Raw genomic sequence first — 15,458 nt, forward strand, 5'->3', positions numbered from 1 at the left:
CCCCTACTAAGAATCGAGCCCGTAACCTGGACATGTGCCATTGACCAGAATCGAACCCGGGACCCTTCAGTCCGCAGGCTGACGCTCTATCCACTGAGCCAAACCGGCTAGGGCCCAACATGTAATTTTTAAACTTGAAAATGAAAATACGTACTTTTTCTGAGCTCTGTTCATATTGCATTCTTGCCAAACTCTATCCACCACATGATTGGCTAATTTTCTGGGTATTTTCCCACCATGATGGCTAGTACTATCCGAGTTGAAGCCATCAGATACTGAAGAAAATTTGACCCACTTCTGGGCAGACTGAGGATCAACTGAAAACAAACAAAAAGGAATAAGATGTAGGAGAATAAAGGTAGGTCTATAGGAATACTATTTGGGTTTTAAAAAATTAATTAGTGTCAATAAATTGCCAAGCTATCCGAGTAGTTTATTTACATTTTGAGGGGAAAAAAGTGTGTTACTTCACTTTACAAAAAAGCAAAAAATCTGGACGGGGATGTGAATTGGATTGTAGTGTTATATAATGTTGATTTCCTGACTTGGAGGATTAAATTGTAGATATATAGAAAGGTACTTTAATCTTGGAAAATATACTGGATACATAAGGGGAGATGGAGGAGCATCATGCCTGCAGCTTACTCTCAAGAAGGCCAATGATAATGAATGTATACATACAGAGAAGGTGCTGAAGCAAATGTTAACAGTTTGGAAATGTGGATGCAAACTCTTCAATAAGTTTTAAGTTCTTTTATATATATATTACAAATATCAGCCTAATATGCAAATTGTCCCCTTGGGAGTTCAACCAAGAGTTCGACTACTCGCTATGACGTGTGCTGACGAGGGGGTGGCATGGAACGAAGGAAGGCCCCGATCAGCTCTGATTGCCAGCCAGGCCTAGAGACCCTACCTGTGTACAAATTTCGTGCAGCGGGCCTCTAGTTTTAAAATAATCATTTAATTGTTTACTGTCTTCAAAATAAGACAATCACTAGCGTTAACAAAACAAATTAGGACAATACCTGTCTGGACTTCCTCAGGAGATGTAGGTGGTGTAAGAGTAACCGAAGACATTGCAGGATCTCTTGTGGAAGCAGGCACTTGGTGTACACCCAAGCAAGAAGTTGAACAGTGAGAGGATCCCACAGAGCTTGGAGTAGGAATGTCTGACTGAGGAACTAGAACAAAGCATGCTGGGTAGATCATTCGGACACCCGCTGAAAGAAAAAAAACACAGGAAAATCAATTACTATTGTAATTGTAAAGAAATTAGTTTCACTCAAAAACACTGTAATGGAACAGTAGGTATAACATAATCACATTTAAGTAATAATATATTTAACATATCTTTATAAATATATGCTTTTTGGCATAAGGTTTTTCTGGAAGAAACTACAAGAAGCTATTAGTAGTGGTTATCTTCAAAGACCAAGAAGAAAGCAGCTTTCTCTTTTTATTTTTATTTTTTTGTTGTTGTTAATCCTCACCTGAGGATATTTTTCCATTGCTTTTCAAAGTCAAAGAGAGGGAGGGAGGAAGGGGAAGAGGGAGGAGGAGGGGAGAAAGAGAAATATCAATGTTAGAGCAACACATAGACTGATTTGCCTCCAGCACACGTCCTGACAGGGTCCAGGAGCAGACCCAAAATCCAGATACATGTCCTTGACCCGGAATCGAACCCACGACCCTTTAGTACACAGGTCAGTGCTTTAATACAGCAACCAGGGCTTTCTTTTCATTTTTGAATTTTCTAACCATGAATCTGTATTACTTTCTCTTTTTTTTTCCATTTACACATAGCACTTTTATTGAATTTATTGGGGTCACACTGGTTAACAAAATAATACGGGTTTCAGGTATACAATTCTATAATACATCATCTATATTACATTGGTGTATTACTTTCTTACTTTAAATTATTTTCAAATTTGACCAACTACAAGGTGTATTAAAATTTATTTTAAAAGTTTAACAAAGGTACCTTGGTTGCAGGCTCCTCCCTGGCCCAGGCCCTGTTTGGGGCTCGTCCAGGAGGCAACCAATCAATGTGTTTCTCTCACATCGATGTTCTGTCTGTCTTTCCCTCCCTCTTCCACTCTCCCTAAAAATCAATGGAAAAATATCCTCGGGTGAAGATTAGCAACAACAACAAAAATAATAATAAGTTTAACAAAGGTAATCTGGGCACTAGAATTATGGAACATTTTTGGTTTTCTTCTTTTTATGTCTCTATTTAAAAAGCCTAATATATGTTTGTGTTTTGCTGCTGTTTTGGGCACAACTACTCTGATAGTAATGTACTTATTGAAGTTGGATGTTGACATTCTTTTATTTAAAAAGAAAACAACAAAAAACCAATGCCCTGGCCAGGTAGCTCAGTTGGTTAGAACATCATCTTCATATGCCATGGTTGTGGGTTTGATCCCTGGTCAGGGCACATACAAGAAGCAACCAATGAATGCATAAAGTAGAACAGCAAATCGATCTCTCTCTCAAATAGATAAAATAAATTTAAAAATAAGGCAATCTTTATATATAACATTACCATATGATTCCACTACACACAGTACTGCAGATTCTAACCCCAATTACCTGCTCAATTATACATTCCCCACACCTCCTATGTCTAAGGTGGAGTATACATCTTCATCTCATTGTTAGGCTTGGTTTTGTAATTTGCTCTGGAATGTAAATGCGCGTGATATATGTCACATCCCAACAGGAGTTTTAATTTAAATGTGCTTGCAGGATCAGTGCAGCCTCTCTTACTTCTATCCTTTACCTTGAGATTAACTTTTCCAAAATACAGTTTACTTTGTTAACCTAGGTCCCTGATGAAAGGACATATAGAATACAGCCAATCGCCGTGATCGGTATGGCTCAGTGGATAGAGCGTCGGCCTGCGGACTCAAGGGTCCCAGGTTCGATTCCGATCAAGGGTATGTACCTTGGTTGCAGGCACATCCCCGGTAGGGAGTGTGCAGGAGGCAGCTGAATCAATGTTTCTCTCTCATCGATGTTTCTAACTTTCTATCCCTCTCCCTTCCTCTCTGTAAAAAAATCAATAAAATATATTTTTTTAAAAAAGAATACAGCCCTGACAGGTTTGGCTCAGTGGATAGAGCGTCAGCCTGCGGGCTCAAGGGTCCCAGGTTCGATTCCGGTCAAGGGTATGTACCTTGGTTGCGGGCACATCCCCGGTAGGGAGTGTGCAGGAGGCAGCTGAATCGATGTTTCTCTCTCATCGATGTTTCTAACTCTCTATCCCTCTCCCTTCCTCTCTGTAAAAAATCAATAAAATATATTTTAAAAAAAAAAACAGAATACAGCCAATCAGAAGAGAGATGACCTGGCTAGAGCAGATGAAAGACCCAAGTTCTTTAGGTACATATTATTTTCTGCCTTTTAAATTATCAGAGGTGACAGTTTTACTAAATTTTAAAATATTGAGTAACACAGGTTGTCAACTGTTAAGCCTCCAAATATTATTCATTCACAATTATTTTATTCCCACCTTTAGCATGCTATCCTTTAGGTGGAATGTATTTCCCTGACCCAATGACTTTGGCTTGGCCAAATTACTAATTTTGTCTACTGGAACATGAGCAGATGTATCCTAGTAGAAGTTTTAAATACACTTACTAGTACATAGCTAGACTCAGTCCCTATTATTCTTTTGTTCCTGTAAGAACACCATGTCCTAAATACTGGGTACTCCTTGAATCTAGATTGCAGAATAAGATACAAGGAGCCAAACCATGACAATGCTGAAGCCTTTATATAACATGAGCAGGAGTAAGGAAAAAATAAAATGTTTGGTGTTGAAAGCCACTAAGGTATTGCAGTTGTTTAACTAACACATACAGTCACATATTTCCCCCTTAGGATTAATGCTCAGGATCCGTACCAACAAGAACTTCTACTGCAGCTAAAGAATCATCTTCCCAATCCATATCTTCCTGTTTATCTTCAGACATCTCCTTCAAGCAAGATGAGATAGGATAGAATTGTTTCCATTCACCAATTAACTTTTTTGTAGCTGAATCAGACATCTTGAATGCCTGTCCTGTGAGAGTGCCATTTAGTCCAAATGGGCTTAAGATAACTAGAAATCCAAAATGGAATACAGTAAGTAACTAAAAACTATTACACCAAATATGATCACATTGAACAATATTGTTAGTGATTATGCAATTCTTAAAAAGTTAAAGAAAAGCCATAATGAAGATTCCTGAGAAAAATCAATGTATTGTACTTCATTATTGTGAAGAAAAGTACAACACTGAGATTATAAAAACTTAAACTTTTGTCTACCCAAAAATTCCAGATGTACAAAATTTCACAACGAACTGGGAATATCTGAATTCAATTTATCCTGATTTCCACTAAGGAAAAGTAATTTGAGGAAAAACAGTATGTGTATATATAAATCTAAGTACTTATTATGTAATGCCATGTACATTTTTAAAAAGCAAACACTAGGCTTAGAATTAAAAGAAAAACACACTGCCAGTCCTTAAAAACAATTCAGCAATCTTATAAAGTATACTTCTAAATAAATTATACCAAAATCCATGTTAAATGTCTAAAATAACTTACATGAACTGACATGCAAGATGGCCAAGAAAACATAAACCCATATATCTGCTTTCTATTTAAAAAAACACTTTAGCCGAAACCGGTTTGGCTCAGTGGATAGAGCGTCAGCCTGCGGACTGAAGGGTCCCAGGTTCGATTCCGGTCAAGGGCATGTACCTGGGTTGCAGGCACATCCCCAGTAGGAGATGTGCAGGAGGCAGCTGATCGATGTTTCTCTCTCATCGATGTTTCTAACTCTCCTATCTCTCTCCCTTCTACTCTGTAAAAAATCAATAAAATATATTTTAAAAATAAATAAATAACTAAATAAATAAATAAATAAAAAACACTTTAAAATATACTACCAATCAAGTACGAGAATTTTTAAAATAATATTGATATTTAAAATTATTTCATTAGCTTAATATTCTAATAGGCAAGTAAAAAGTAAATTACATCAGAATCATCATTAGGCCAAATCTCATTAATCCCAAAATGTCAAAATACCAACTTCAATAAGAATTTTCTTGAAACAATAAAAAAATCAAATACGTAACCCATCAAATCAAAATAATCTACCTTGAAATGGGCTATTAGACTGCTGAGCAAGGGTAATATGCTCTTCACTAAGAAGGTACACAGGTTGATGTTGGTTAATTTCCACACTGGTACAAACATTGCTATCTCCATGCAAGAAAAAGGTGAAAGAGCAGGACAAGTGTTCACTAATAAAGAAGAAAAAGTTATATTTTAGTGATAACATGCCAAAAAAAAACTTGCTTTTCTTTATTATGAAATTATACCACAACAATACATATTATCTTTATCCCAGAAATTCTACTGCATCATCTGAAAAAAATAACAGATCTGAACAAAGATTTAGCTAAAAGAAATGTTCTTCATTGTTTATAGTAAAAAACCTGCAAATGGAGGAATCAATTAAATAAGTTATAAGTTAGGTGTATACACACATCACACCACACCACACACACACACACACACACACACACTACAATATAGCCGCAAAAATATGTAAAGGTGGGGACTAGATTTAATGGAAAGGGTAAGCTGCCAAAATAGTATAGTCTCAATTTTTTTTTTTTTTTAAAGACAGGCACTCTTTTTTTATTGATTTCTTACAGAGAGAAAGAGAGAGGGGTAGAGAGTTAGAAACATCGATGAGAGAGAAACATCAATTCAGCTGCCTCCTACACAGTCCCTACTGGGGATGTGCCTGCAACCAAGGTACATGCCCTTGACCGAAATCGAACCCAGGACCCTTCAGTCCACAAGCTGATGCTCTATCCACTGAGCCAAACCAGTTAGGACTAGTCTCAATTTTTTAAAAAGAAAAATGAGTCCGGCCGGCATGGCTCAAGGGTTGAGTGTCAACCTATAAACCAGGAGGTCACTGGTTCGATTCCGTCAGGGCACATGCCTAGGGTTGTGGGCTCGATCCCCAGTAGGGGGCGAGCAGGAGGCAGCCAATCCATGATTCTCTCTCATCATTGATGTTTTTCTCTCTCTCTCTCTTGCCCTCTCCCTTCCTCTCTGAAATCAATAAAAATATATTTACAAACAAAAAAGGAAAAAAGTATCTTTGGTGGAAAAAAGTCTAGGTGTGCAACAGAATTAAGGGTGACCTAATTTTTATTTTTGTTCATTTCCCCTCTATTTAAAAAATAGATATATTTCATTTTATTATTTCTGAAATTGGGCTGCATGCAATCAATCAAGTATTAAATGTATGGTCCTTCCTCCAGCCCCAATGAAGTTATTTTAAAGCAATGATGGGTCTTACAATTGAAGGCATCCTGGAATCAAAGTCACATACAAAACAGAACACCTTATAAAATTTAGATATGGCCTGGTATACAGGTCGGATAATAAAACTTCCCCAAGAAAAAGAAAGTAGCTGTGTCCTTAAGATAAAAATTAGAAAGGTTAAGTGGCCCAGAGACTATTGTACACTAAGAAGAATCTACTTTTCTTATTTCTTCTCTACACATTTATCTTAATACGACTTAATCAGTTCTTTAAAATATAACAGTAAGCTCAAAACCTGTTGTATGTATCTATAAGCCCTCTTGATTTATTTCTGGACAAGGTAAGGGCACAATAAATTAAAATTAAGTTATAGTAAAAGTAATATTATAACTAACAGAAGTGGGAAAACAGAAGGTAGGAAAGAGGTGAAGAGTAATGGAGAGCTGAGAATATCTTCATTGAATGTATTCAGGGTGGGGCAAAAGTAGGTTTACAGTTGTTCGTATGGAAAATAGAATACAAGAATAATATCCTCTGCATATTAACAACTGTAAACCTACTTCTGCCCCATCCTGTATTAGGAAGCCAACAGGTAATGTCTAAAGTTGATAGAACAAGAAATTGAAATTGAAGCTTATCATTCAAGGTCAAAAGAAAAACTGAAAATAATATAGCTGAAAACAATGTAATGAAAAAAAAATCTTTCATGGCAAAGAATCAGTAGAGTTGTGTCTGAAGTTGATTAATCAAGGCCTATAGGTAAAGCATTTCTGAAATTATGGCAGTAACCGCCAAAAGAAATAAAAACATTTTAAAAACAAAAATAAAAAACAAACAAAACCTGGTTACTTTTAGGGAATGGGACTAGAGCAATTAAACAGCAATCTTAAAATTTTTCTAAATTTATAATACCATTCATTTTGTGTTGCTTACATAAAAAAATTTATGAATTCGCCCTGGCCAGTGTGGCTCAGTTGGTTGGAGCATCGTCCTGTACTCCAAGAGATAGTGGGTTTGATTCCCAGTCAAGGCACATACCCAGGTTGTGGTTCAACCCCCAATTGGGGTGTGTGCGGAAGGCAACCAATGGATGTTTCTCTCTCACATCCATGTTTCTCTCTCTCTCTCCCTCCCTCTCTCTAAAATCAATTTTAAAAAAATTATTTTTAAATATATTTTATTGATTTTTTACAGAGTGGAAGGGAGAGAGAGAGAAAGTTAGAAATATCGATGAGAGAGAAACATTGATCAGCTGCCTCCTGCACATCTCCCACTGGGGATGTGCCCGCAACCCAGGTACATGCCCTTGACCGGAATCGAACCTGGAACCCCTCAGTCCGCAAGCCGACGCTCTATCCACTGAGCCAAACCGGTTTCGGCCAATTTTAAAAATTTTTATGAATTCTAGCCGTAACCGGTTTGGCGCAGTGGATAGAGCATCGGCCTGCGGACTGAAGGGTCCCAGGTTCGATTCCGGTCAAGGGCATGTAGCGTGGTTGTGGGCACGTCTCCGGTGAGGAGTGTGCAGGAGGCGGCTGATCGGTGTTTCTCTCATCGATGTTTCTGACTCTCTGTCTCTCTCCCTTCCTCTCTGTGGAAAATCAATAAAATATATTTTAAAAAATATATATATTCTATTGATTTTTCACAGAGAGGAAGAGAGAGACAGAGTCAGAAACATCGATGAGAGAGAAACATCGATCAGCCGCCTCCTGCACATCCCCCACCGGGGATATGCCCGCAACTCAAGTACATGCCCTTGACCGGAATCGAACCCGGGACCTCTCAGTCCGCAGGCCGACGCTCTATCCACTGAGCCAAACTGGTTTTGGCAATAGAATATATTTTTTAAAAAAAATTTTTATGAATTCTATACATTAAATCCTTTCTCCATTGAAGGGTCCTGGCACCCTTGCTGAAGATCATTTGAACACATATATGAAAGAGTTTATTTCTGGACTTGATCCTTTTCCACTGGTTTACATATATGTCATCATGCCAATACCATGCCTTTTTTATTTTTTATTACTATAGCTTTGTATTATGTTTTGTTCACCCACCCTTCGCTTTATCCAGGCTCTTTGGTGTGATTTTGTAGGTCCTCCCATTAGAGGTGAAATATACGTCCCCAACCCTTGACTTAGGCTTGCTTTGTGACTTGCTTTTGCCAAGCAGAAGCTTGAAATGTGCTTATGCAATCTGGCTTGCCCTCCGGTGTCTCTTTCATTACCATAAGAAGATGTCCTGGCTGACTCACTGGTCTAAGATGGAAACACACCTGTACCCAGCCTATAGTTTACTATGTGGACTAGACTGGCTAATCTCCATTTGGCCTGCAGATACATTAATAATACATAACTGGAGTTTTTTGTTAGTTTTGTTCTTATCCCCAAGAATATTTTTTTCCATTGATTTTTTTTAGAGAGTAGAGGGAGGAGGAAGAGAAGGAGGGAAGGTAGGGAGGGAATCGAGGATCCTTACCAGCGTCGGGGATCGAGCCCGCAACAGAGGAACGGGGCCCTTGACCAGGAATCAAACCCACCACCCTTTGGTCTATGTGCTGATGCTCTAACCACTGAGCAAACGGCCAGGGCATAACTGATGTTTTAAGCCCTTATTTTTTTTCATCGATCAGCTGCCTCCTGCACATCCCCTTACTGGGGATATACCCGCAACCAAGGTACATGCCCTTGACCGGAATCGAACCTGGGACCTTTCAATCTGCAGGCCGACGTTCTATCCACCGAGCCAAACCGGCTAGGGCAAAGCCCTTATGTTTTGGAAGTGGTTTGTTACACATCAATAGCTGATACACAAATTGGCACCAAAGGTGAGATGCTACCATGACAAAAACCTAAATATATGTGGCACTGGCTTTAGGACCAGATGATTGGTAATAAGAAATATAAGACACTGAAAAATGGTGAGAAAATTATTATGTAGGGGGTTGGGGAAATGGTGGACACATTTTATACAATGAAAAAATATTTCATAGCATTGTTGCTTAACAAGTTAAGCCCCATGTCAGTCACCGGTGACTGATACTATACTTTCCATCCGGAAGACAAACCACGCTGGGTGCTTAACGTGTTAAAATAATCTGGACAGCAGAAGATGTGCCTAATGAACTTACAGAGTTGGGGAACAGATAAAGTAAAAATATAATTCGGTTATAAGCAGCTATCTATCTCTATCTATCTATCTATCTATCTAAAAGCCTAAGTGACTGGTGCAACCAGTCACTATGACGTGCACTGACCACCAGGGGGCAGACACTCAATACAGCCATATTTGTAGTTTTGAGTGTTCTCTTTTCTGACACAATTTTTCTATAATTAGGTTGAGTTATAGAGCATATAAATATACAATATAATTTCTAAGTAGCATTTTTATCTTAGTAAACCATTAATGTTTCATTTCTGAGAGGGATATGTCCATTATATGTATTGACACAAAACAGGCAGAAATCAATTTTCAAGGCATTTTTCTCTCTAAACAATAAAAAAGGACATGAGAATTTAAAAGCAAGACAAAAATGTTTTTAAAAATAAGAAAAGTTTACATTCCACTGGTCAGAATGACTAGAATACATTTTTTAACAGTATAAGATTTTTACAGGTTTTTCAGGAAACTTTACAAGGCAAACTATCTTAGTAGAGGAAGTAAAATTTAAGTGTTCAAAGGGGGAATTGCTAACTGAAACTACTACGTATGTCAAAAAAAACATTTATTAAGGAAGTGACTAAAACAAGAATAATCTAGTAGGTAGAGAAATTATAATTTGATTAGTTTTAGGAATCAAGTAAGTATGCTATACAAATGATTATGGATGCTGTGTGCTTTCTCAGTAACTGAGTAGCAGATTTTAAATCTGAATTGCAAATACTTCCAACAACATTTGCAAGTATAAGCAACAACCTCAAACAGCCTGATGTTCTTTATCTTTAAAAGGCAAAGAAGATAGGAGATCTGAATTTTTTATATCCTCATATTTACTGTTCTGTTAATTAGTAAAGTATAGTTCTTAAAAATATAACTTTCAACTATACATAAAATATTAAATGAGAATAAAAATGGATATTCAAAATGGATTTTCGCCATGACATAAAAAGCAAATGATCTGACTAAAAATTTTCCTAAACAGATTACTATAATCTAGTGAATGTTAAAAAAAGTGCATTACTTAAATTCTAATAAATATTATTTAGGAAATTAAATGTAATCTGATATATATAAAAATCAAGGCCCATAAAAATGAAGGCCAAATATAGACTTTCCATATGTCCAAAGAGCACATGACAATCTTAACTTTCAAATCAGAAAAGAAAATTTGGCTCTTTGATGTAAAGTGATCCATTTGTCTCCAAGAGGTCCTGGTAAAAACCTAATATTCCAATATGCAAAATATATGATCAATTTCTCAGCTCTATTTATCTGCACTGCCCTATACTCACCAGCAGGTCTCAATTGTTGTCTATGATTAAGTAGAACATCCCCTCCTATATAGTGCAAGCATGTTCTCAAAATGTAGGTTTACAGTTGTGAGTTCAAGAAAGAGTTTATTCTTGTATTACTTATTAATTACTGTATTGTTTTCCATACGAACAGCTGTAAACCCATTTTTGCCCACCCCTGTATAGTCTTATCTAATTATGAAATGGTTTAAAATAAACCAAGTTTGTGCATGACCTAGGAGAAAAAATTACACATTCTAAATGTGAGATAAAATTTCTGAAATTCTTATATTAAAGGCAATATTCTAGTCAGAAAATATAGGGCCAAAAGAATGGTAAGTAATACTGCCATACTAAATTCAGAATAGTTCTTCTTTCAAGGAGAGGTATCATTGATAATATTTTTGGTACTTAGCACTTAAAAAAAGTGAAGTTAATCCCAGCTGGTGTGGCTCCGTGCTGAACCAGGAGGTCACGGTTCAATTCTTGGTCAGGGCACATGCCTGGGTTTTGGGCTGGATCCCCAGTGTGGGGCGTTCAGGAGGCAGCTGATCAACGATTCTCTCATCATTGATATTTCTCTCTCTCCCTCTCTGAAATCAATAAGAATATATTAAAAAAGAAGAAAAGTATTGCAGAGGATACCATTGCTCTCCAGGAGCTTACAATGTAATAACCAAAACCAAAAGGTATGAGTGAGGCAAAATTTACAGGTGAAACTGAACAGTCATCTGTTGTAGAAAATGTTCCTCATTTAAGTACTGAAATTAAAAGATTCTTTATTCCTAAAACAGAAAATGAAAATATGCTTATAGATTAAAACTGTAACAGTTTAATGTGTGTACTGCTTGAGGAGGCTCCATATCTAATCTATTTTTAGCATTTCTGTTAGGTAGGTACAGACAAATGATCTTATTTTGCTGGTAGGGAAGTCAAGGCACAAAGAAATTAGATGGCTTACGATCATAAAACTGGTTAAAGGGAATGATGGTTTAAAGCCCTAGTCATCCTAACAACCAATTAAAAATGGGCAAAGGACTTGATATACATTTATCCAAATAAGTTATACTAATGGCCACCAAACACACAGAAAGATGCTCAACATCATTAATTACTAAGGAAATGCAAACCAAAACTACAATAAGATACCACTTCATACCCATAAAGATAGTTTAAAAAAAAAAAAAAAAGGAGGAGGAGAAAGGAAAAAGAAAAAAAGAAAAGAAAAAGAGGATGTGGAGAAATTGGAACCCTTTTGCACTGCTGATGGAAATGTAAAATGGTGAAGCCACTATGAAAGGATTATGGTGGTTCCTTAAAAAGAAGAAAACTAACATAGAATTACTATATAACCCAACAATTCCACTTTTGGATATATTCTCAAAAGAACTGAAAGCAAGGACTGAATAGATTATTTGTACACCAATATTTATAGCAGCATTATTTAGTATAGACAGAAAGCGGAAATAACTCAAATGTCCATGGACAGATGAATAAACAAAAAGTGGTATAAAAATACAACAGAACATTATTCTGCCTTAAAAATGAATGAGGGGAGAAACCAAGATGGTGGCACAGGTAATCACCTATACTTGCTGCCTCTCAAAACCACACCAAAATTACAACTAAACGGCAGAACAACTACCACCCAGGCTCAGCGGAAATTCTACAACTGGAGAGGTGAAGAAAGCGAATTGAGACCGGTAAGAGGTGGGGAGGCGCGGAAAGTGCTGGCACCTGGATGTGCTGTTCTTTAAACTGGGAGGGAGATACAAGCTCCGGCTTGCCCTGAATTCCAGTTACGGGGGAGACTCGGGGGATCCAGACACTAGACTGTCTGGCATTGCGACAGGAACGTGAGGGCGGCTTACTCTTAGACGTGCTCGCAGCAATCATTGTTCCTGCCCGGTCCTGGACAACCAGGGACTTATCCGGTTCAGGGAAGCCATTGCTGTTTGCTCCATCCTGGTGATTCCCAGAGACCCCTCCCAATTTACAACCCCACCCAAGCTGTGCGGCATCAGCTTTTACATATGAATTGCCTGTCCTTTCGCCTAAAACAAACTGCAGCTGGGTCAGAGAGCCCCAGAGATTCCAAAAGAAGGCCCACTACCTGGCAGCAGCAGCAGCAGCCTTGCTCACAGCTGGGCCTCGTCTGGGCACTTCCAAACTCCATACAAAGAGGAGGAATTTGCAGATGTCTCTGTAGCTCCTGCTGAGCGGCCCCAGACAGTGGCTGACCTTGCACCTCCTCGGAGATGAAAACGGATTACAACTCTTCATATCCATAAGAGACACACTCAAGGGGCAGATTCAGTGAGCACCAAAGCCCTACTAAAGCAAGTCCTGGCCCATAAGGGTGTCCCCTGCGCAACAGATCTTCCAGTGTAGACACAGCTGGTCACCACAGCCTATTGGCCTGGAGGTCAATTCCTCCCAGTGATACCAACAGCAATCACAGCTTAACTACAAGACTGTGCAAACATCCCACAAAGGGGTGCACCAAGAGCATCCACCCTCAGGTGATTGGGGAGGCTAAGCCACTGGGCCCTATAGAACACCAACCACACAAGGCCACTCTATCAACTCAAGGAGACTTAGCAGCTACCCAGTACATAGAAACAAACACAGGGAAGCAGCCAAAACCACAAAGAAACAAATCACAAATGAAAGAAATAGATGAAAGCAAAATACTGGGTGTAGCATTCAAAACCACGGTTATAAAGTTACTCAAAAATCTTCTAGAAACGTCAGAGAAATTTAGTAAGACCCTCAAGGATATGAAAAAGGACCAAATAGAAATTACGCATACACTGACTGATATAAAGAATAATATACAGAGATCCAACAGCAGACGAGAGGATCCCAAGAATCAAGTTAAATATTTGAAATACGAAGCCAAAAACACCCAACCAGAAAAACAAAAAGAAAAAAGAATCCAAAAATATGTAGGTAGTGTAAGGAGCCTCTGGGACAACTTCAAGCATACCAACATCCAAATTATAGGGGTACCAGAAGAAGAGCGAGAACAAGATATTGAAAACCTATTCGAAGAAATAATGACAGAAAACTTCCCCTACCTGGTGAAAGAAATAGACTTACAAATCCAGGAAGCGCAGAGAACCCCAAACAAGAGGAATCTAAAGAGGACCACACCAAGACACATCATAATTAAAATGCCAACAGCAAAAGACAAAGAGAGAATCTTAAAAGCAGCAAGAGAAAAACAGTTAGTTACCTACAAGGGAGTACCCATATGACTGTCAGCTGATTTCCTACAGAAACTATGCAGGCCAGAGGGAGTGGCAAGAAATATACAAAGTGATGAATAGTAAGAACCTACAACCAAGATTACTCTACCCAGCAAAGCTATCACTCAGAATTGAAGGTTAGATAAAGAGCTTCACAGATAAGAAAAAGCTAAAGGAGTTCATCACCACCAAACCAGTATTATATGAAATGCTAAAGGGTATTCTCTAAGAAGAGGAAGAAAAAGGTAAAGATAAAAATTATAAACAACAAAGTGACCACAAATACATATCTATTAACAAGTGAATCTAAAAATCAAGTGAATAAAAAATCTGAAGAACAGAATAAACTCGTGAATACAATAGAATCAGGGGCATAGAAAGGGAGTGGACGGACAATTCTCGAGTGGAAACGGGTGTGGGGGGTACAGGAAGAGATTGGACAAAAATCTTACACCTATGGGGGGTAAGGGGGTGGGGTGGGAACCAGGTGAAGGGGAGCTATGGAGGGAAAAAAGAGAAAGAACTGTAATAATCTGAATAAAGATTTCTTTTAAAAAAAAATGAATGAAATTATGGTGCATGCTACAACATGGATGCAAACCTTGAGCATATTATGCTAAATGAAATGAGTCAGCCACAAATACTATATGATTCCACTTATATAAGGTACCTAGAACAGTCAAATTCATTAGAGACAGAAAGTAGAATGGTGGTTACCAGGGACTAGGAGTAGAGAAAAATAAGGAGTTACTATTTAATGGGCACATTTTCAGCTTTGGATGATGAAGAAGTTCTGCAGATAGACAGTGGTGATGGCTGCACAACAATGTGAATGTACTTAATGCCACTGAACTATAAAATGAAAAGTGGTTAAAATGGTAAATTTAGTTGTGTATATTTTACCACCATTCAAAAACAAAACAAAAAAAACAACACCCCTAATCATTCTAATTTCTAGATTATTCTATTAATTCAATTGCTTCCAAACCTGTCTTCCACCTGGAGAACTTTTAAAAATTCTAAAGCCTAGGCTCTCAGGTTAAAACACAATCATCAGTAATTTTTAATCTCTCAGGGTGATTCTACATCCAGACAAGTTTAGGAACTAATGCATGACTGTATTTCTGTAGTCCTAATAGTAATTTTTTAAATTTATTAAATTTACAGTTATAATTTCAATATCCAGTATCCCCCTGAAAAAAAGGATCTATACTAAAATTCTAAAGATAAACATCTTATCAGTGAATTTTGTATATACTTCTACTCACTTAGTGAACACTTTACTGACCTTATACAGTAAAGAATTCTTAGAAAGCAACAACATATTATTCTGGTTTACTAATTCAAGTGCTCTGTAAATACTTTTGTTTCTTTTTTAAATATATTTTTATTGATTTCAGAG

The 15,458-nt window shown here is 37.6% G+C and overlaps 1 protein-coding gene across 2 annotated transcripts in view; it reads right to left on the minus strand.

Moving 5' to 3' along the window:
• MED13 (mediator complex subunit 13) overlaps window positions 1-15,458 on the minus strand; it is a 90,603-nt gene that overhangs the window by 56,404 nt on the left and 18,741 nt on the right. For both annotated transcript variants that reach the window (XM_070394687.1, XM_070394686.1), the window contains exons 4-7: window positions 5,164-5,309; window positions 3,914-4,111; window positions 1,029-1,223; window positions 155-317 (exon numbers count right to left, since the gene is read on the minus strand). In XM_070394687.1, coding sequence (XP_070250788.1) covers window positions 155-317; window positions 1,029-1,223; window positions 3,914-4,111; window positions 5,164-5,309 — 702 coding nt within the window. The remainder of the gene's footprint in view (window positions 1-154; window positions 318-1,028; window positions 1,224-3,913; window positions 4,112-5,163; window positions 5,310-15,458) is intronic.

This window comes from Myotis yumanensis, unplaced genomic scaffold (assembly GCF_028538775.1).
Source record: "Myotis yumanensis isolate MYYU_CA2020_CCGP unplaced genomic scaffold, mMyoYum1.0.hap1 SCAF_16, whole genome shotgun sequence".
Classification (NCBI taxonomy): Eukaryota; Metazoa; Chordata; class Mammalia; order Chiroptera; family Vespertilionidae; genus Myotis; species Myotis yumanensis.